Source organism: Oncorhynchus nerka, linkage group LG24 (genome assembly GCF_034236695.1).
Source record: "Oncorhynchus nerka isolate Pitt River linkage group LG24, Oner_Uvic_2.0, whole genome shotgun sequence".
NCBI lineage: Eukaryota > Metazoa > Chordata > Actinopteri > Salmoniformes > Salmonidae > Oncorhynchus > Oncorhynchus nerka.
The window spans coordinates 70,227,084-70,250,217 of NC_088419.1; the positions used below are offsets into that span (position 1 = coordinate 70,227,084).

The 23,134-nt window shown below is 44.6% G+C and overlaps 1 protein-coding gene across 1 annotated transcript in view; it reads right to left on the bottom strand.

The window, feature by feature from the left end:
* Positions 1-23,134, bottom strand: part of fryl (furry homolog, like) — a 78,489-nt gene that overhangs the window by 44,492 nt on the left and 10,863 nt on the right. The window contains 4 exon segments of the mRNA XM_029632966.2: positions 115-211; positions 297-436; positions 1,575-1,628; positions 2,461-2,663. Of these exon segments, the coding sequence (XP_029488826.2) occupies positions 115-211; positions 297-436; positions 1,575-1,628; positions 2,461-2,663 (494 nt within the window).

Genomic DNA, 23,134 nt, shown 5'->3' on the forward strand with positions numbered 1-23,134 from the left:
ACCACACTGAGGAAGGGGACTCATCCAACAGACCAGACACAGACCAGGCACAGACCAGACCAGACACAGGCACAGACAGACAAACAGGCAGAAGTAACGTTAAACAGGACTCACCTGTTTTAAAACTTCAACTGAAACTAAACAGAATATGAAATCTATGGCTAAGTCCCTCCGCTCCAATAGGTAGTCTTTATCCCGATGCTGTTCATCCCTAGAGAGAGAGAGAGCGTTATGACAGATTGTGGGAGGTGAGGGGAGGACAGGCGAGAGGGATGAGCAGATTAGGAGTATCGTACCCTTTGGACTTGGTGCTGGAGCGAGGTCTGTACTCATAGGACTCATCCTCAGTGCCACTCTGCCGCCGGTACCAGGCAAACAGTGTGCGCAGCAGGGAGGGCAAACAGTGTTCCGCTACGGAGCTCATAGAGCTTATTAACTGTGAGAAGAACACACACACACACATTACAATAGATAGTTATTACAGCTTACAGGTAAAACATCATGAGAATGTACATAAAGGTCAAAAACATGAACACAAAGAAATCCTCACCAGAACAATCTTAATCACCAATATGACACAGATACTGAGGTTCTATATTTGACGTAAAAGGCTCCACTGTAAGGAGATGAGGAGAAGAGGATGCAGGGAAGGACATCGAGAAAGACGGGGACCGAATCACTGGGTGACATACAATACAGAACAGGATGTATTGATTGGAATTGGAAGTGCAGTGTTTGATGACATGTGGAGCACAGTGAGGTCCTATCCTATTGAGCGGCTAGCGCTAAAGCTAAGGGCTCTGCAGTGCTATACAGTCAGAACGTGGGCCGACCAACAAACAGGCTCTGTTAGAAACACCTCATCAGCACTTTGATCATCAGAATTGCAACCTCATACTGTGAATGTATTATCTATTAACATCCCCTTTGCAGACTAAAAATGGTAGGGGTATATTGCCATAATGCTCGCAATAAATATGTTTCTACTTCAACTATATGCACCAGAGCAAACAAAAAGTCAATCTATGCATGTCAAGTGTATAGTTTTTACTGTCAGTCAATCTGCAGTGGGGTAAAGTAAGTAGTCTTCTACACAATGAATGGTGTGTGTTTGTGTGTGTGTGTGTGTGCTGAGGGTGCTGGATGATGGATGCTGGGAGGGAGAGTTATGCAACTGCTCTCTGTGCCCTCCCGGCACCAGGGGGACAGACTCCAGCACCCAACACTGATTCACTGCTAAGGATGACACAGCGATTCTGCTCCCTCTCCCTGTATGCTCGTTCTACCGCACTCAGTCACAATGGAGGCAGCTGGATCTATAGTGCACCATATCCTCATTGGCGTTGTGCTGTGCTGAACAAAGCACTCTGCAGCAGCTCCATTGTTCAGAGTTCCACAGGCATCAGTCAGAGATGAGGGATGGATGGATGGATGGGTCATTGAGTGGGGATTGATTGGGTGAAGCTGGGGAGTTCAACTATTGTATGAATGGGAGGTGGGGGGGTACAATTATGGCTGGAGGTGAGGGAGAGAGTCCATAATAACAATGCATGCACACACACAGTCGAACTCACCTGATCAAATTGTGCGTCTTCCCCTCTCTGGAGGGATCGGGACAAGAGTTTCTCCTGAGGGAAAGAAAGACAGAAACAGGGCTGTCGGTCAAGTAAGAACTCAATAGAAAAATATAATAGGACTCCTAGATCATTCATATCAGCAGACCAGTGGATGTGGGGCCAGGTGAAACAGGAGATAGCTGACCACTGGACAAACACCAACCAGGGAGAGGAAACGAAGGGGTGAGAGAGGCAGAGGAGGTGGCAGCAGAAGAGGGGAGCACTCGGGGAGATGAATAGAGATGAATGGAGAGCTGAATGGAAGGAGAGAGTGGTCCAGAGGGAAGGGGTGGCGTTTAATGACATGTTTACTCCCCCTTCCAAACACATACCCTCCCAGCAGTCCCGAGCTAGGGCAAGGGATTGTACCTCCCACGGAGTCTTGATATGAGTAAAAAAAAAAGCTCAGTTTTCCAAGAAAATAACATCCTCCCCATTCTGGGAAATCACACTGGAATGCATGCGTTTCATTTATCACACCCACACAGGCCTGTGCGCCCACACACACCTCTAAGTTTAAGGAGAAGTCTGTTTACAGACTTAACACAGGCAGTCACTGGAAAGATTTGACCTGTAACCTCTTTGGCCTTCAAGCCAAGTAATGCTATGTTGCAACCAGGACCCAGGAACTCAGGACAGGGCTAATGAGCTAATAGTGTTTCATTCCAAATCCACCGCTAGGCTAGCCCCTACAACTAGGCACTTCATGTAGATATGAAAGGTAATAGCACAATATTAGTCAGAATATTGCTTACACCTAATAAATTATTTCAGTCAATTCAGAGTTAGGGGTTGATTTGGTCTTACTTGCGTCCCCCCTGCCTCTCGGATCACAGCAACTCACCAGCGGTTCAGCCATCACCACCTCAATCTTCTTCTCAGCCAGCACAGCAAACTCAGCAAACAGGCTCTTGATGACAAACTCCCCGGGCTTGAGCTCGGGGTCGATGATGATGCTCGACATGGCGGCGGCGTTGCGCTTCTCCCACGTCAGGGGAGCCACGGAGGGGGCGCGACGTCTACTCAGGCTGTTGACAGGGGCTGAGGCTGCAGGGAGGGAGAGAGAAGGAGAAGACAGAGGTCAGATTAGGGCTGTCCCCGACAATGTTTTATTTATCTTGGTCGACCAGAAAGTAGTCTGGTCTTTCGACCAATCGACTGCTCAATTTTTTAAACTTATTTATTTTTTCCATATATAGACACACCCTATGTTTCAAAATAAAATCAACATTTACATTTACATTTAAGTCATTTAGCAGACGCTCTTATCCAGAGCGACTTACAAATTGGTGCATTCACCTTATGACATCCAGTGGAACAGTAGTGCATCTAAATCTTTTAAGGGGGGTGAGAGGGATTACTTTATCCTATCCTAGGTATTCCTTAAAGAGGTGGGGTTTCAGGTGTCTCCGGAAGGTGGTGATTGACTCCGCTGTCCTGGCGTCGTGAGGGAGTTTGTTCCACCATTGGGGGGCCAGAGCAGCGAACAGTTTTGACTGGGCTGAGCGGGAACTGTACTTCCTCAGTGGTAGGGAGGCGAGCAGGCCAGAGGTGGATGAACGCAGTGCCCTTGTTTGGGTGTAGGGCCTGATCAGAGCCTGGAGGTACTGAGGTGCCGTTCCCCTCACAGCTCCGTAGGCAAGCACCATGGTCTTGTAGCGGATGCGAGCTTCAACTGGAAGCCAGTGGAGAGAGCGGAGGAGCGGGGTGACGTGAGAGAACTTGGGAAGGTTGAACACCAGACGGGCTGCGGCGTTGTAGGGGTTTAATGGCACAGGCAGGGAGCCCAGCCAACAGCGAGTTGCAGTAATCCAGACGGGAGATGACGAGTGCCTGGATTAGGACCTGCGCCGCTTCCTGTGTGAGGCAGGGTCGTACTCTGCGGATGTTGTAGAGCATGAACCTACAGGAACGGGCCACCGCCTTGATGTTAGTTGAGAACGACAGGGTGTTGTCCAGGATCACGCCATGGTTCTTAGCGCTCTGGGAGGAGGACACAATGGAGTTGTCAACCGTGATGGCGAGATCATGGAACGGGCAGTCCTTCCCCGGGAGGAAGAGCAGCTCCGTCTTGCCGAGGTTCAGCTTGAGGTGGTGATCCGTCATCCACACTGATATGTCTGCCAGACATGCAGAGATGCGATTCGCCACCTGATCATCAGAAGGGGGAAAGGAGAAGATTAATTGTGTGTCGTCTGCATAGCAATGATAGGAGAGACCATGTGAGGTTATGACAGAGCCAAGTGACTTGGTGTATAGCGAGAATAGGAGAGGGCCTAGAACAGAGCCCTGGGGGACACCAGTGGTGAGAGCACGTGGTGTGGAGACGGATTCTCGCCACGCCACCTGGTAGGAGCGACCTGTCAGGTAGGACGCAATCCAAGCGTGGGCCGCGCCGGAGATGCCCAATTCGGAGAGGGTGGAGAGGAGGATCTGATGGTTCACAGTATCGAAGGCAGCCGATAGGTCTAGAAGGATGAGAGCAGAGGAGAGAGAGTTAGCTTTAGCAGTGCGGAGCACCTCCGTGATACAGAGAAGAGCAGTCTCAGTTGAATGACTAGTCTTGAAACCTGACTGATTTGGATCAAGAAGGTCATTCTGAGAGAGATAGCGGGAGAGCTGGCCAAGGACGGCACGTTCAAGAGTTTTGGAGAGAAAAGAAAGAAGGGATACTGGTCTGTAGTTGTTGACATCGGAGGGATCGAGTGTAGGTTTTTTCAGAAGGGTGCAACTCTCGCTCTCTTGAAGACGGAAGGGGACGTAGCCAGCGGTCAGGGATGAGTTGATGAGCGAGGTGAGGTAAGGGAGAAGGTCTCTGGAAATGGTCTGGAGAAGAGAGGAGGGGATAGGGTCAAACGGGCAGGTTGTTGGGCGGCCGGCCGTCACAAGACGCGAGATTTCATCTGGAGAGAGGGGGGAGAAAGAGGTCAGAGCACAGGGTAGGGCAGTGTGAGCAGAACTAGCGGTGTCGTTTGACTTAGCAAACGAGGATCGGATGTCGTCGACCTTCTTTTCAAAATGGTTGACGAAGTCATCTGCAGAGAGGGAGGAGGGGGGGAGGAGGATTCAGGAGGGAGGAGAAGGTTGCAAAGAGCTTCCTAGGGTTAGAGGCAGATGCTTGGAATTTAGAGTGGTAGAAAGTGGCTTTAGCAGCAGAGAGAGAAGAGGAAAATGTAGAGAGGAGGGAGTGAAAGGATGTCAGGTCCGCAGGGAGGCGAGTTTTCCTCCATTTCCGCTCGGCTGCCCGAGCCACGGAGCGGGAGGGGAGGACCGAGCCGGCCTGGAGGATAGGGGACATAGAGAGTCAAAGGATGCAGAAAGGGAGGAGAGGAGGCAGAATCAGGAGATAGGTTGGAGAAGGTTTGAGCAGAGGGAAGAGATGATAGGATGGAAGAGGAGAGAGTAGCGGGGGAGAGAGAGCGAAGGTTGGGACGGAGCGATACCATCCGAGTAGGGGCAGTGTGGGAAGTGTTGGATGAGAGCGAGAGGGAAAAGGATACAAGGTAGTGGTCGGAGACTTGGAGGGGAGTTGCAATGAGGTTAGTGGAAGAACAGCATCTAGTAAAGATGAGGTCGAGCGTATTGCCTGCCTTGTGAGTAGGGGGGAAGGTGAGAGGGAGAGGTCAAAAGAGGAGAGGAGTGGAAAGAAGGAGGCAGAGAGGAATGAGTCAAAGGTAGACGTGGGGAGGTTAAAGTCGCCCAGAACTGTGAGAGGTGAGCCGTCCTCAGGAAAGGAGCTTATCAAGGCATCAAGCTCATTGATGAACTCTCCGAGGGAACCTGGAGGGCGATAAATGATAAGGATGTTAAGCTTGAAAGGGCTGGTAACTGTGACAGCATGGAATTCAAAGGAGGCGATAGACAGATGGGTAAGGGGAGAAAGAGAGAATGACCACTTGGGAGAGATGAGGATCCCGGTGCCACCACCCCGCTGACCAGAAGCTCTCGGGGTGTGCGAGAACACGTGGGCAGACGAAGAGAGAGCAGTAGGAGTAGCAGTGTTGTCTGTGGTGATCCATGTTTCCGTCAGTGCCAAGAAGTCGAGGGACTGGAGGGAGGCATAGGCTGAGATGAACTCTGCCTTGTTGGCCGCAGATCGGCAGTTCCAGAGGCTACCGGAGACCTGGAACTCCACGTGGGTCGTGCGCGCTGGGACCACCAGATTAGGGTGAGCTTGTCTGATGCTTTAAGCACTGCGATTAAAAATGAACACACAAATTACTAAAGAGGGAGCCAGAGATCAATATAGCCTAACCGGAAGAAACAAACCTGTTCCCGACCTTCCTGCTGCTGGCCTTCACATTTTCTGCTGTTATGCTCCTGATGTTAACCGGTAATAGGTTACACCAGTGGTCGACAACCATTTCCATTTGGAGTGCCAAGTTATTCAACCATTTCTACTGATCTGAGTGTCAGTTATGATTTTCAGATGCACATTTTTCTGGAATAGTTTCATTTCATTTATAATAAAGTCTTCATATGATTGATATGATCAGGGTGATTCTCTGATCCACCTCTACGCAGACGACACCATTCTGTATACATCTGGCCATTCCTTGAACACTGTGTTAGCCAACCTCCAAACGAGCTTCAAAACCATACAACACACCTTCCGTGGCCTCCAACTGCTCTTAAACACTAGTAAAAACCAAATGCATGCTTTTCAACCGTTCGCTGCCCGCACCTGCCCGCCCGACTAGCATCACTAATCTGGATGGTTCTGGCCTAGAATACGTGGACAACTACCTAGGTGTCTGGCTAGACTGTAAACTCTCCTTCCAGACTCATATTAAACATCGCCAATACAAAATAAAATAAAATCTAGAATCGGCTTCCTATTTCACAACAAAGCCTCCTTCATTAACGCCGCCAAACATACTCTCGTAAAACTGACTATCCTACCGATCCTCGATGATGTCATTTACAAAATGGCTTCCAATACTCTACCCAGCAAACTGGATGCAGCCTATCAGTGCCATCCGTTTTGTCACCAAAGCACCTTACACCACCCACGAATGCAACCTGTATGCTCTAGTAGGCTGGCCCTCGCTACATAATCATTGCCAGACCCACTGGCTCCAGGTCATCTAAAAGTCTATGCTATGGAAAGCTCCGCCTTAACTCACATCACTGGTCACGATAACAACACCGACCGGTAGCACAAGTTCCAGCAGGTATATATCACTGGTCATCCCCAAAGCCAACACCTCCTTGAGTCGCCTTTCCTTCCAGTTCTCTGCTGCCAATGGCTGGAACGAGTTGCAGAAATCACTGAAGCTGGAGATTTATATTTCCCTCACTAACTTTAAACATCAGCTATCTGAGCAGCTAACCGATCACTGCAGCTGTACATAGCCCATCTATAAATAGCCCACCCAATCTACCTACCTCATCCCCATATTGTTTTTATGTACTTTTCTGCTCTTTTGCACACCAGTATATCTACTTGAACATCATCATATGCTCATCTATCACTCCAGTGTTAATCTGCTAAATTGTAATTACTTCACTACTATGGCCTATTTATTGCCTTACCTCCTCACGCCATTTGCACACACTGTATATAGACTTTATTTTTTTTCTATTGTGTTATTGACTGTACGCTTGTTTATTCCATGTGTAACTCCATGTGTTGTTTGTGTCGCACTGCTTTGCTTTATCTTGGCCAGGTCGCAGTTGTTGAGAACAAGTTCTCATTTACTAGCCTACCTAGTTAAAAAAAAACTCAATATCAATGTCTAAATGAAATTTAAAAGCAACTTTTATTGCAATTGCCAATATGTAAAAATATCCTACATAAAGCCAACAATTAAAAACATTGCAGCCTGCAAGTAGGAAATATCCTGATGAAAATAAATATCCTGTCAATCACATTGGCTATGCATGGCCTGTCTGCAAGGAACTTGAAAGATTGTATCAACTATTGTATTAACTTGGTCCAGCCTGAAGCTCCTCTGAGCAAACTTGCAACATTGAATAACATATTCTGGGTACTCAAGAGTTTCCCCTCACCATTGAGCGACAGACAGACAGACAGCTGTATGCTGTTTTGCACAAGGGATAAGAAGTAATCAGGCCTATTTTATGACGTTTCCACCGGATCAGAGCATGACATTTCTCCCGCTTTCACGCTGAGTGGAAAATTGAAAGGGAGAGAGCTGGAAAGGTTTTTCAAATTGACAATAGTTTCTCAATGTAGCATCTCAGTGGATGTGAAAACAGACTTTGTTTACTTCAAGTTTGAGGAGAAGAAAACAATTGAGAAGCTCTACAGTGATGGTGAGTTAAGACAATCAGGCCTAGCCAGTCTCCAGACCTAAACACAATAGAACATCTTTGGAGGGAGCTGAAAGTTTGTGTTGCCCAGCGACAGCCCCGAAACCTGAAGGATCTGGAGAAGGTCTGTATGGAGGAGTGGGCCAAAATCCCTGCTGCAGTGTGTGTAAACCTGGTCAAGAACTACAGGAAACGTATGATCTCTGTAATTGCAAACAAAGGTTTCTGTACCAAATATTAAGTTCTGCTTTTTTGATGTATTAAAAACTTGTCATGCAATAAAATGCTAATTACTTAAAAATCATACAATGTGATTTTCTGGATTTTTGTTTTAGATTCCGTCTCTTACAGTTGAAGTGTACCTATGATAAAAATTACAGACCTCTACATGCTTTGTAAGTAGGAAAACTTGCAAAATCGGCAGTGTATCAAATACTTGTTCTCCCCACTGTATATGCGTAATCAAGATTGAAGTTTGTTTGGAGCACTCCTGTCAATCTCCTAAATGGAATGAAATAAAACAAAATGTTTTCCTCACAAGTGTAGCCTAGGTTGTGCTCTCTGCAAACAACATGTCCACTCCAACAATGACAACAGTAAGAGGGTAATAATAATATATTGAATGATTTAACAGAAATTACCGTAACCAAACAAGCCTTTTAGATTATAATGATGGGAATACATGGTAAATGTACTACTGGTGTGCGATCCACGCGGCCTCAGCAATGGACTAGTCCAATTAGACAGATGTGAATCAGACATGTGTCTTGTGTGCCATCATTTCTTTTTACATATATTTGCCACTGCTCGACTAAAAAAAGATCTTGGCCGACCAAGAACCTATCGACCGAACAACCGACCTGTCAACTAAATGTGGTCAGCCCTAGATCAGATACACTTTGGCTATTCGAACAGTTATAACGGAGACTGTCACAGCCCTAGTCAGAGACCAACCCTCACATGACACGAGGTCAGGGGTCAGCTATAATCCAAGCAGATAGAAAATCAATCTCAGAGAGGAGCTATGCTAGTATGCTAATTAACACATGCCTAGCCTTTAGCCTCGTCGTAGCTTGATTTCATTAGCAATCGCAAAACTAACTGCAAGCCATGAGGGCATCTTGAAAATTGGATAAAAGTGATGTAGCATAGGCCTCACTGGACTACACCCCTAAAACCCACTGAACAGACTAAGAGCAATAATATCATCTCAGATTCACACAGTTATGTAAAGATGAATATTAAGGTCAAGGAACTTAAACGTTAGCTTTCTTACATGGCACATATTGCACTTTTAGTTTCTTCTGCAACACTTTTTGTTTTTGTATTATTTAAACCAAATTGAACATGTTTTATTATTTATTTGAGGCTAAATAGATTTTTATTTATGTATTATATTAAGTTAAAAATAAGTGTTCATTCAGTATTGTTGTAATTGTCATTATTTCATTTATATCGTCCGATTAAATCGGTATCGGCGTTGAAATATCAAAATCGGTTGACCTCTAGTTAAAACGCACTCGGCTGGTTGCAGAAAAGTGAATCTGTGCACAGGAGCTCTCAATATTTACACAAGGTTCCTGTAACACATACCTAAAAGGGTCAGCATAGGAACTCACCTCAAGAGAGAGGAGTGTGTGCATGTGGGAGCTTGTGGGATGGTTGGTACACGCATGTTTAAATAGTGAATATAGCCATGGTGTCCATTTGTTAAGCCTTCATTTGATCTGTGTTGTTGGTTTCCCTAGAAACAGGTGAAAACAAACAACCACATAATTCAAAACAGAATCCTCTACTATGTCCATCAATAAAACATGGAGCTACACTGAACATTCACTGACATACCAGGACAGCTTGTGCCAACACAGACAACCTTTAACAGACAAACTGGTAGAATACACACAGGATGGTGGGAAAGAAAACTTCCCATTCTGAAGTTTATAAACAGACCAACGGCCTGTTTGCTGCTGGACTAGGACACAGTCTGCTCGGTCAGGAAAGAGGGGACACTGGGACGGACAGCTACTCGTCAGCTACCCACCACCTTCCTCCTCCCAGGAAACATATTACTGTTTCTTCCTGTTACCATGGGAACACTAATGTGTTCCCAAAACTTCAAACAATAGCAAGGAGTAAAATGGCACACAGTAAAAATGTAGGAGTTTTGTCAGAAGAGGAGGAAAGATGTTAACACCCAGTTAACACCCAGCAACGCACCCATTTAAACCCTACTGAACAAACAGACACACACAGCTTAGGCTTAACTCAGATGGTTGCGTAATAGGCCCGAACTAAAGTGTTGGCGTTTCAGAGTTGGGTGGTATTTGCCTATACAGTAGTGTTGGGGAGCATTACACCCCTTTCTATTTTAATTAGCAGCCACACAAGTTAGTCCACTGGTACAGTAACAGCCACAAAGAACTAGAGGTGGCACCCTTATTAGCAGAACAAACATAATTGGACATTTCTAATGGTTCAGTAAGCGCAGCGGCACCGCAGCCAACACAGACACAGTGCTTTATGTAAAAGGACTCAGAGTCAGGGACAGCACAGTGTTGGGGTGAATGGGGGTATAATTTTGGGGAGCATCAGTTGAGCGTAGTGAAAATGTTGTTCTGCAGCACAGAGAGCCTTTCAAACATTCCCTCTTTGTTTACCGTGTTCCACCAACACCCCCTTCCTCCCCTGATGATGTCACATAGCCAACTCCCTACAGCCAATGACTGTCCTGTGGCCTCAGACTCCCTCACTCGCTCTTCCTCCTTCGCTACCCCCTTCACTCTAATTCTCTCCCTCCCCTTCTCGCTCTCCCTCTCGCCTTGGGCCAGCTGGGCTGCTGACTGCCTGGCATACAGAAATTAGAAACATTGTTTGTGCATTTCCACTCAACAACAGGGTGAAGGAAAACATACAAGGCATCCTTTCCCTGGCCAAGTCTCTGCCCTGCTCTGCCCATCTTCCCCCTCTCTCAATGGGGAGTCATTTGTGACGTGCAACATCTCTACCTTCTAGGGATGGGCATGGTAATTAGAATACCTGACACCACAGTCAGAGGCTCCATGTGGAGCTTGTTGTTGACACTACAGTCAGAGGCTCCATGTGGAGCTTGTTGTTGACACTACAGTCAGAGGCTCCATGTGGAGCTTGTTGTTGACACTACAGTCAGAGGCTCCATGTGGAGCTTGTTGTTGACACTACAGTCAGAGGCTCCATGTGGAGCTTGTTGTTGACACTACAGTCAGAGGCTCCATGTGGAGCTTGTTGTTGACACTACAGTCAGAGGCTCCATGTGGAGCTTGTTGTTGACACTACAGTCAGAGGCTCCATGTGGAGCTTGTTGTTGACACTACAGTCAGAGGCTCCATGTGGAGCTTGTTGTTGACACTACAGTCAGAGGCTCCATGTGGAGCTTGTTGTTGACACTACAGTCAGAGGCTCCATGTGGAGCTTGTTGTTGACACTACAGTCAGAGGCTCCATGTGGAGCTTGTTGTTGACACTACAGTCAGAGGCTCCATGTGGAGCTTGTTGTTGACACTACAGTCAGAGGCTCCATGTGGAGCTTGTTGTTGACACTACAGTCAGAGGCTCCATGTGGAGCTTGTTGTTGACACTACAGTCAGAGGCTCCATGTGGAGCTTGTTGTTGACACTACAGTCAGAGGCTCCGTGTGGAGCTTGTTGTTGACACTACAGTCAGAGGCTCCATGTGGAGCTTGTTGTTGACACTACAGTCAGAGGCTCCATGTGGAGCAAGGTGAAGTGGGAGATGTCTAATCAAAGCAAAAATGTAATTCAAATGACGGAATTAAGTTAGCTAAATGAGAAGTAGGCTACAACAAGCAACCAACAGGTAGGCTGTTTAATATGAATGGAGTTGTTGTAGGCAAGGACGGGTAGCGCATAAAAAAATAGCCTCAACTAGCCTAGCTAACACCTGGCTAGCTGACAAGCTAACACCTGGCTAGCTGACAAGCTAACATCTGGCTAGCTGACAAGCTAACATCTGGCTAGCTTCGTTACATCGATTTGATGCAGTCAAGACAGGCACTGCCAGGTGGGATGATAGATAACCTATGGCATTTACAACTTTGTCTTACTAGCGCGAGTCAGTGCCTATTTTTCCCCGCTCTCCCTTTCACACACCAGCCCCTGCCCATCGCTTGCCCTGCTGCAGACCGTATCTCCCGAGACACACAGGATAAACAAAGTTAAAAGCAATCCCGACCATCCCCCCAAAATGTAGGATATTATTTGATTTAATGAATTTCCCCAACTAACCCCATTGCAAACACCAGAGCTGCTTCCGCTGCTTCCACACTGCCTGGCCTGTCACTATACCTACTTAATACTGTACTGAATCCCTCAACACCCCATTCAAATGTGAATGCAAACATGACCTTGTGATGGCAAGTAAACAACTACTCCCTGCCTAGATATCTTGCTAAGAGGAGGACGTTCTAAAGAGTAACGACTCCGTGGTATGTATCTGCAAGACTAATAAATGTGATGCACCTGCACAGCCACTAACCTATTACCGAGATCTTTCTCTACCTTCTAGCAACACACAAAATCTATGCTTTCATTCATTTGTCAAATTATCAAGCCACAAATATTTTCTGTCTCAATAGCAGATAAATTAATGGGCTAAAGATTCTGTAGGTACCTACTGAAAGCACTCCAGCGAGAGTCTAGTAACTACGGTTCTGTGAGTGGAGATGAACCAGACCACATGTACTCCATGCCGAGCGTGCCAAAGGTCCAGAACTCCCGCTGCGACAGAGAGAAGAGCTCATGCCTGCAATTAAAACAGAGCACCCAGTGGGATTACACAACTATTAGTCTGTGACTCCACCTCGTCACAGTAAAAATAGAGCCCTCCCTAAGGCCTCTCACTTCCGCTCTCAGGACAACCAGGAACAATGGAATGTGTTTGACTGCATGAGAGCTAAATGTTTACACTCACAGTACTTTTCTAACAATGTGTCTGAACATGTGCAGATTCCAATCCGTGCCTACTGCCCTCATTCAGTTCAAATAGATACAACACTGCAGTAAATCACTTATCACACAAGCAAAGTAACATTACTAAAAAGCATTCAGTGTTTAAAAGGGACATGAATAATCCTGGCAGGTGTAACAAGTAGACTGATGGCAGGGTTATCTGTACTGAGGCCAGTGCCTAGCAGGGTGATCACAGAGCCATCTTCTTATAATGAGTGTTTTGGCTGAAAACTTGTGACTGCAGAGGAGCTGAGGACAGGCTGAGTACACAGGGGGCTGGAACAGTCTGGAACATCAAATATAGCGGGAAAAGAATGAAAGAAAAAGGAAAAGAGCACAGGAGATAAAAGTTTGGCAGAGTAGCATAGTGACAGTTGCTGAAACTAGGCCTTACTCCTCATTGTTCTTACTGAGAGGTCCAATGACGAAGAGTTGGCAGCCAACACAGAGAGGGGGAACAGAGGGGAGAGGGGGCATTCATTAGAGAAAGAGAGGCAAAGGGGAAAAAATCTGTTTACCCAACGGTCAGCTTGCTTTCCTACTGATCATTTTACAAGGAGTCAGCAGCTAGCTACTGAGGCAGACTGAATTACCGACCGTTAGAGGTGCCCTGTTTAGTTTACAATTAGGGTGCTAGTAGCAGTGTGGCAAACAAAAATATTACTAAAATTATAAATTCACTGGGCCACAGATCCTGAGGAAGTATTAGGATAAATATGAGACTAAGGCAGAATAGGTTTAGTCATTTTCTGTTCCAGAAAACTGACTATTTCCAATGTGTTTATTTCTTGATAATCAAAATAACAGATGTATTGAGGCAAACACACCACTTCAGTAATGGCCCTCACTATAACCTTCAAGTAGTCTGGATGATGAGTAAGGTCAATAGGATGGAGTACAGGCACACTGATGTGATCGGTGCTGTATACCAATAATAAATGGGAGTTAATGAGAAGACCGATCAATGAAGAAACATTAGCCATCCCATGGGATGACAGAGAGCGACCAATATATTTTATTAGTAATAAAAATAGTAATCACACCGGTGGGGAGAGGGGCATTCCTCTTACCAAACCACATGACATTTGTTTTGGAGGTGTTCAGAACAAGTATAAGGGTAGAGAAAGCTTGTTGGACACTAAGAAAGCTTTGTTGTAGCACATCTAACACAAAATCCAGGGAGGGGCCAGCTGAGTATAAGACTATCATCTGCATATAAATGGATGAGAGAGCATCCTACTGCCTGAGCTATGTTGTTGAAGAAAATTGAGATAAGCATAGAGCCTAGGATTGAGCCTTGGGGTACTCCCTTGGTGACAGATAGTGGCTGAGACAGATTTTCTGACTTTATACACTGCACTCAGAGAGGTAGTTAGTAAACCAGCCCAAAGACCCCTCAGAGACACCAATACATCCCACGAGAAAGGAATGGTCTACCGTATCAAAAGCTTTGGCCAAGTAAATAAAAATATCAGCACAATATTGCTTAGAATCAAGGGCAATGGCAATATCATTGAGGACCTTTTAGGTTGCTGTGACACATCCATAACCGGAGAGGAAACCAGAGATACAGACAGAGAGCTACCAAGATACAGACAGAGAGCTACCAAGATACAGACAGAGAGCTACCAAGATACCGACAGAGAGCTACCAAGATACCGACAGAGAGCTACCAAGATACCGACAGAGCGAGAGCCAGAGTAGGGTTTGGCGGTATCCACATTTTCATACCGTCTCTGTACCATACAGGGGTATACAGTACTACTGGAAGTGCACACAAGAGGGTAAATGTCTCAACGGATCCAAAAAGTTGGACCCATTCCCAAAGTGGACCTGAGGCTTTCCCACCCGGACCCGATACGCAGAAATTATTTATTCAAATATAGAGAACTCATCTGAACAGAGCCAATGACAACTGTTACGGATACAAGTATCCTGTGTGTGTATCCTGTGTGTGTGTTTCTTTTCTCTCCTTCTCCCATCACAGGTGAAAATCATCACTCCCCAATCAGTCACCAATCCAATCATCAATCAGAAGACACACCTCCTGTTTCCTACCCAATCACAGTTCCTTTCCCTTGGTTTAAAAACCCCATCAGTTGTTTGCTCTAGAGCTCAATCTCTCTGTAAATGCCATGTCTGTAGGTCTCTGTGTTTCATTCTCTCTTTGTGTATTGACCTCTCTTTTGTTTGAGCACCTCCATAGCACTTTGTCATCACCTGTGAGTTTTGGTTATGGTGTTTGTTTGTTTGCTGGTGGGAAAAGGGGAAACCAAGACAAGTCGCCCATGGGCATACAATACCCGTAGGTAGACTTTGTTAAATACACTAGTTAGAACTGGGCGGACCACCCACTGTATTTTTGGTTAGTTAGTTAGCTGTTGTTAAAGTAGGCTAGTCTAGCTTAGGGGTGTTTTTGAATACTTATTGTTTCTTTCCTTGGGTCCAGCTCAGCCCCTTTTCCTGCTCCCCCTATTGCCGTGTGTTTTACAATAAACCCTGAGTTTGACGGTAGATTTCAGTTGTCCTGGTTATTTCGTTCACACTTTTACTTTGTCACTATTATAAATTGCATGAGTTATGTTACGGGTCTCATTACCATCCCCCCTAGACTGTCGGGCCAAAAGGGATTCGTGACAACAACCAACACCGTTCCATATAGACCTGGTCAGCTTCAGACCCGGTCCAATACGAGTGAGGAAAGCAGCAGAAAAGGCATTTGAGCTACTTTATTAACAGGAACTGATAAAGCCGAGAAAGAGGTGCTGCTCCAGCAGGCGGGGGAGGGGCCGTACTGTGAGCAAGTGACATTTTTATTTGTTTTATTTTTTTCACCTTTATTTAACCAGGTAGGCTAGTTGAGAACAAGTTCTCATTAACAACTGCGACCTGGCCAAGATAAAGAATAGCAGTGTGAACAGACAACAAAGTTACACATGGAGTAAACAATAAACAAGTCAATAACACAGTAGAAAAAAAAAGTCTATATACATTGTGTGCAAAAGGCATGAGGAGGTAGGCGAATAATAAAAATTTTGCAGATTAACACTGGAGTGATAAATGATCAGATGGTCATGTGCAGATAGAGATACTGGTGTGCAAAAGAGCAGAAAAGTAAATAAATATAAACAGTATGGGGATGAGGTAGGTAAATTGGGTGGGCTATTTACCGATGGACTATGTACAGCTGCAGCGATCGGTTAGCTGCTCAGATAGCAGATGTTTAAAGTTGGTGAGGGAGATAAAAGTCTCCAACTTCAGCGATTTTTGCAATTCGTTCCAGTCACAGGCAGCAGAGAACTGGAAGGAAAGGTGGCCAAATTAGGTGTTGACTTTAGGGATGATCAGTGAGATACACATGCTGGAGCGCGTGCTACGGGTGGGTGTTGCTATCGTGACCAGTGAACTGAGATAAGGTGGAGCTTTACCTAGCATGGACTTGTAGATGACCTGGAGCCAGTGGGTCTGGCGATGAATATGTAGCGAGGGCCAGCCGACTAGAGCATACAGGTCGCAGTGGTGGGTGGTATGAGGTGGTTTAGTAACAAAACTGATTGATTTTAGATTGGAGATGTTTGATATGAGTATGGAAGGAGAGTTTACAGTCTAGCCAGACACCTAGGTACTTATAGATGTCCACATATTCTAGGTCGGAACCATCCAGGGTGGTGATGCTAGTCGGGCGTGCGGGTGCAGGCAGCGAATGGTTGAAAAGCATGCATTTGGTTTTACTAGCGTTTAAGAGCAGTTGGAGGCCACGGAAGGAGTGCTGTATGGCATTGAAGCTTGTTTGGAGGTTAGATAGCACAGTGTCCAAGGAAGGGCCAGAAGTATACAGAATGGTGACGTCTGCGTAGAGGTGGATCAGGGAATCGCAATCATTGATTGATATACAGAGAAAAGAGTCGGCCCGAGAATGAACCCTGTGGCACCCCCATAGAGACTGCCAGAGGACCGGACAACATGCCCTCCGATTTGACACACTGAACTCTGTCTGCAAAGTAGTTGGTGAACCAGGCAAGGCATGAGGAGCAGGGAGGGAGAGACAGCAACCAAACCGACTCGCACTATAGTAGGTTATTTATCAAATATGTTTATGAAGTACCCGTCTTGACTGCATCAAACCGGGAGAAGCTAGTTAGCCTAGCTAACGTTAGCTAGGCTAACTGGCTGTAGTGCATGCACTTTCACATCCTACAGTTACAAATAACAGCTCCATTCAGCATATTAAGTAGGAGCATACATGTTGGCTGTTAGGCTATAATGACCATCCTTTTCCTTTAACTTTTAATTCCGTCTTCCATTGATTAGATCGGTCCTAATTTCAGCCACAAACAGAGGCTCTGACTGTAGCCTATTACCACTTATTATTGGCCAACAACAACAAGTTAAACGAGTGTGCCCAGATCCATCATTCTAAATGTCACTGGTTTAATCTGAAATGATTGTCACGGGTATGTGTAATTTTAACTGAGTTGTCTGAAGGGCCTGGACAGATCCGAACGTAGCTGCTGTGTGTGAGTGTCTATACTTCAAATTAATCCTCAGCTCTGGCCATCTCCCCCAATATTTGGAACCCAGGAATGATCACCCCACTCCACAAAAGTGGGAGATACATTTGAGACCTTGGGAAAATCCTCTGCATTATAATTGACAGCAAACTCATACATTTCCTCAGTGAAAACAAAGTACTGAGCGAATGTCAAATTGGCCTGTTACCAAATTACCGTATAACAGACCATGTATTTCACCCTGCACACATTAATTGACAAACAAACAAACCAAAACAAAGGCAAAGTCTTCTCATGCTTTGATGATTTCAACAAAGATTTAGACTCAAATTGCCATGTAGACAAACAAGTGCGCGGTTAGAGTTGGAAAAAACACACATTTCTTCCCACAGGGCCGTGGGGTGAGACAGGGATGCAGCTTAAGCCCCACCCTCTTCAACATATATATATATATCAACGAATTGGCGCGGGCACTAGAACAGTTTGCAGCACCCGGCCTCACCCTACTAGAATCTGAAGTCAAATGTCTACGGTTTACTGATGATCTGGTGCTTCTGTCCCCAACCAAGGAGGGCTGAAAGCAGCACCTAGATCTTCTGCCCAGAATCTGACAGACCTGGGGCCCTGACAGACCTGGGGCCCTGACAATAAATCTCAATAGGACAAAAATGGTGTTCCAAAGAAGGTCCAGTTCCCAGGACCACAAATACAAAAATTCCATCTAGACTCCATTGCCCTAGAGCACAGAAAAAACTATTACATACCTTGGCCTAAAACATCACGGCCACTCCAATACCATTGTGCTACAACTTTGGAAGTATGCTTGGGGTCATTATCCATTTGGAAGATTCATTTGCGACCAAGCTTTAACACTTTTTGGGATAGGGGCAGCATTTTCACTTTTGGATGAATAGCATGCCCAGAGCGAACTGCCTCCTACTCTGTCCCAGATGCTAATATATGCATATTATTATTAGTATGGGATAGAAAACACTCGGAAGTTTCTAAAACTGTTTGAATGATGTATGTGAGTATAACAGAACTCATATGGCAGGCGAAAACCTGAGAAAAATCGAACCAGGAAGTGGGACATCTGAGGTTTGTAGTTTTTCAAAGCTTGGCCTACCAAATACACAGTGTCTATGGAGTCAAGTTGCACTTCCTACGGCTTCCACTAGATGTCAACAGTCTTTAGAAACTTGAATGAGGATTCTACTATAAAGGAGGGGCTCATGAGACCTCTGAGTCAGTGGTCTGGCAGAGTGTCTTGGTCTCGTGACGCGCGCTCCTGACAGAGTTAGCTCTCGTTCCAGTGCATTTCTTCAGACAAAGGAATTCTCTGGTTGGAACATTATTGATGTTTCATGTTGAAAACATCCTAAAGATTGATTCCATACATCGTTTGACATGTTTCTAAAGGACTGTAATGGAACTGAGTTTTAGTCTGGACAAAGTGCCTGCGCCTCATGAAGATGGATTACTGGGCTGAACACGCTAACAACAAGTGGCTATTTGGACATAAATGATGGACTTTATGGAATAAATCAGTCATTTATTGTCGAACTGGAATTCCTGGGAGTGCCTCCTGATGAAGATTATCAAAGGTAAGTGAATATTTATGGTGTTATTTCCAGCTTCTGTTGACTCAAATGGCAGATATTCCTCTGGCTGTTTTGGGTTGAGCGCCGTTCTCAGATTATGCTTTTTCCGTCATTTTCTTTAAAAAAAAATCTGACACCACGGTTGCATTAAGGAGAAGTCTATCTTTAATTCTGCGAATAACAGTTGTATCTTTTATCAATGTTTATTATGAGTATTTCTGCAAAAATCACCGGATGTTTTGGAATCAAAACATTACTGCACGTAACGCACCAATGTAAACTGAGATTTTTTTATATAAATATGCACATTATCGAACAAAACATACATGTATTGTGTAACATGATGTCCTGAGTGTCATCTGATGAAGATCAAAGGTTAGTGATTCATTTGATCTATATTTCTGCTTTTTGTAACTCCTACTTTTGGCTGGAAAAATGGCTGTGTGTTTTTTCTGACTTGGCTATGACCTAACATTATGTGCTTTCGTGTAAAGCATTTTTGAAATCGGACACAATGGGTAGATTAACAAGATGTTTATCTTTCATTTGCTGTATTGGACTTGTTAATGTGTGAAAGTTTTATTTCAAAAAAATATTTTAGAATTCTGCTCGCTGCCTTTTCAGCGGAATGTTGTCGAGGGGTTCCGCTAGCGGAACGTCTGCCCTAGAAAGGTTAAAGAAAAATGTAACATCCTTGAATCAGTCATTAAAACCAACCTAAATCCATTAGATTACCCAATAACCAAGTGAAAAGCTCAAATCTATTAAATCAAAGGAGGCTTGTAGTCTAGACAACATCAGAAATAAAATGCTGAAAAACAGCACACCGGAGTTGCAAAATGCTGTGCTTAAATTGTTCAACATGGTTTTAACTTCTGGCTGCTTCCCTGATGTCTGGAACCAGGGGCTCATCTCCCCTGGAGATTTGTGTAGACAAATCAGACCCCAGTAATTACAGGGGAATTTGCGTAAATAGTAACTTGGGAAAGGTTTTCTGTAGCATTTTGAATTCAAGAATTCAAACCTTTCTTCAAGAAACAAATGTAATAAGTAAATGTCAAGTTGGCTTTCTCCCTAACCATCGTACTACTAACCATATATACACCTTACACACACTCATTAATAAACACGTCCACCAAAAAAAAAGAAGAGGGCAAAATCTTTGCTTGCTTTATTGACTTTAAAAAAGCATTTGATTCTATTTGGCACGAAGGGCTATTCTACAAAATTCTCCAAACTGGGCTTGGTGGTAAGGTGTATGACTTAAAGTATGTACACAAAAAACAAGTGTGCAATAAAAATCAAAAACCAAAGAACAGAATTATTTTCACAATGTCGAGGTGTGAGACAAGGCTGCAGTTTGAGTCCAAATCTTTTCAACATTTACATCAATGAATTAGCAGACATGTTGGATCATTCTCCAGCGCCAGGACTCACACCATTTGACAGAGGTAAAATACCTGCTATATGCTAATGACTTGGTACTTTATCACCAACCAAAGGTCTTCAACAGAACATTAATGTTCTAGAGCAATATTGCTATAATTGGGCCCTGGCAATAAATTTCCAAAAAACAAAAATCATGATTGTCCAAAAAAAAGAACAGTTGTCAGAAGCACAAATATAAATTCACCCTGAACAACACCATAATTGAACACACTAAAAATGACACCTACATTGGTCTGACTAGATCTGCATTGGGAAACTTTAATATGGCAGTGAATGCACTCAAAGAAAAATCCCGCAGAGCATTGTATGCAATAAAAATGAAATTATTCAAAATCAACATCCCAATTAGAATTTGAACCAAAATATTTGACAGTGTAATCCTACCAATAGCTCCTTACGGAAGTGAGGTTTGGGGGCCACTCAATAAACTGGACTTTAAAATGTGGGACAAACATCCAATTGAAGCCCTGCATGCAGAATTCTGTCTGAAAATCCTACAAGTCCAGAGAAATACACCAACTAATGCATGTAGGGCAGAATTGGGCCGTTTTCCAGTAATAATGAAAATACAGAAAAGAGCATTAAAATTTTGGCTACATCTAAATTCAAGTCCAAATTCAAGTCTGGAATTTAAAGCACTTCAAACCCAAGAGCTGAGCCCAGAAACGAGCCTTCCCAGTCAGCTGGTGTTGGATCTAACCAACCAAGCCGATACCAGCACTGCTTCAAAAGAAAGAATTCAAATAAACAAAATCATGAACCAATCAAAGGACTCATATATACAACATTGGAAAAACGAAACAAAATCCCAAAGCCGACTAAATTGCTATCTGACCCAAAACAGAGAACATGAATTGGCTGATTATCTCTACTCTGTCAGAGATACGAAGCAGAGACCGATCCTTACCAAGTACAGGCTGAGTGACCACCGATTGGCAATAGAAACCGGCAGACATAAGACATGGCTACCAAAAGAGGAGCGTGTATGTGGTCACTGCACGACAGGGGAGGGAAAGACAGATGCACTCTCTCCTTTACTGTGAGAAATATTCCTCACCAAGAGATTCATTATTCACAGAAATACATTTATTCCAAATTTGAACTTATTAAACCCAGAGGAAAAACTAAAAATATACTCATGGGCGAAGGAGCAATGGCTCCTCTTGCAGCCAAATATGTATTTGTCTGCCATAGCCTGAGGAACACTGAATAATAACATCTGCATAGTAAGCAGTAACTTGTTATTACTATTGTTATTACTGTTAATTATTATTATTATTGTTGTTTATGATTCCAAATAGTAGTGGTATGGGTGGTAATGGTAGCAGTTTAGTAATGGTGGTAGTAGTAGTGGTATGGGTGGTAATGGTAATGATAGCAGTTTAGTGATGGTGGTGGTAGTGGTATGGGTGGTAATGGTAGCAGTTTAGTGGTGGTAGTGGTATGGGTGGTAATGGTAGCAGTTTAGTGATGGTAGTAGTAGTGGTATGGGTGGTAATGGTAATGATAGCAGTTTAGTGATGGTAGTAGTAGTAGTGGTATGGGTGGTAATGATATCAGTTTAGTGATGGTAGTAGTAGTAGTGGTATGGATGGTAATGATAGCAGTTTAGTGATGGTGGTGGTAGTGGTATGGGTGGTAATGGTATGGTATGGGTGGTAATGGTAGCAGTTTAGTGATGGTAGTAGTAGTGGTATGGGTGGTAATGGTAATGATAGCAGTTTAGTGATGGTAGTAGTAGTAGTGGTATGGGTGGTAATGGTAGCAGTTTAGTGATGGTGGTGGTAGTAGTATGGGTGGTAATGGTAATGATAGCAGTTTAGTGATGGTGGTGGTGGTATGGGTGGTAATGGTAATGATAGCAGTTTAGTGGTGGTGGTGGTGGTATGGGTGGTAATGGTAATGATAGCAGTTTAGTGGTGGTGATGGTGGTAGTAGTGGTAATGATGATAGTAGTTGTAGTACTGATGTAATGGTGAAGATGACTGTTATTTAGTTATAATTTCATTTTCATAGTTATATTTTCATATTTATTACATTCTACAATTGACTGTTACCATTTATTGTTATTATTATTTTTTATACATTGTTGCTTTGGAAAAATTGACAATGTTTTTCATGCCAATAAAGCAGATTGAAATTGAATTTGAGAGAGCCGGAGAGGAGAGAGAGAGCCAGAGCGAGAGAGAGAGAGAGAGAGCCAGAGCGAGAGAGAGAGAGAGAGAGCCAGAGCGAGAGAGAGAGAGAGAGAGCCAGAGCGAGAGAGAGAGAGAGAGAGCCAGAGCGAGAGAGAGAGAGAGAGAGCCAGAGCGAGAGAGAGAGCCAGAGCGAGAGAGAGAGCCAGAGCCAGAGCGAGAGAGAGAGCCAGAGCCAGAGCGAGAGAGAGAGCCAGAGCCAGAGAGAGCCAGAGAGAGAGCCAGAGAGAGAGCCAGAGAGAGCCAGAGAGAGAGCCAGAGAGAGAGCCAGAGAGAGAGCCAGAGAGAGAGCCAGAGAGAGAGAGCCAGAGAGAGAGCCAGAGAGAGAGCCAGAGAGAGAGAGAGAGAGCCAGAGAGAGAGCCAGAGAGAGAGCCAGAGAGAGAGAGAGAGCCAGAGAGAGAGAGAGAGAGCCAGAGAGAGAGAGAGAGCCAGAGAGAGAGAGAGAGAGCCAGAGAGAGAGAGAGAGCCAGAGAGAGAGAGAGA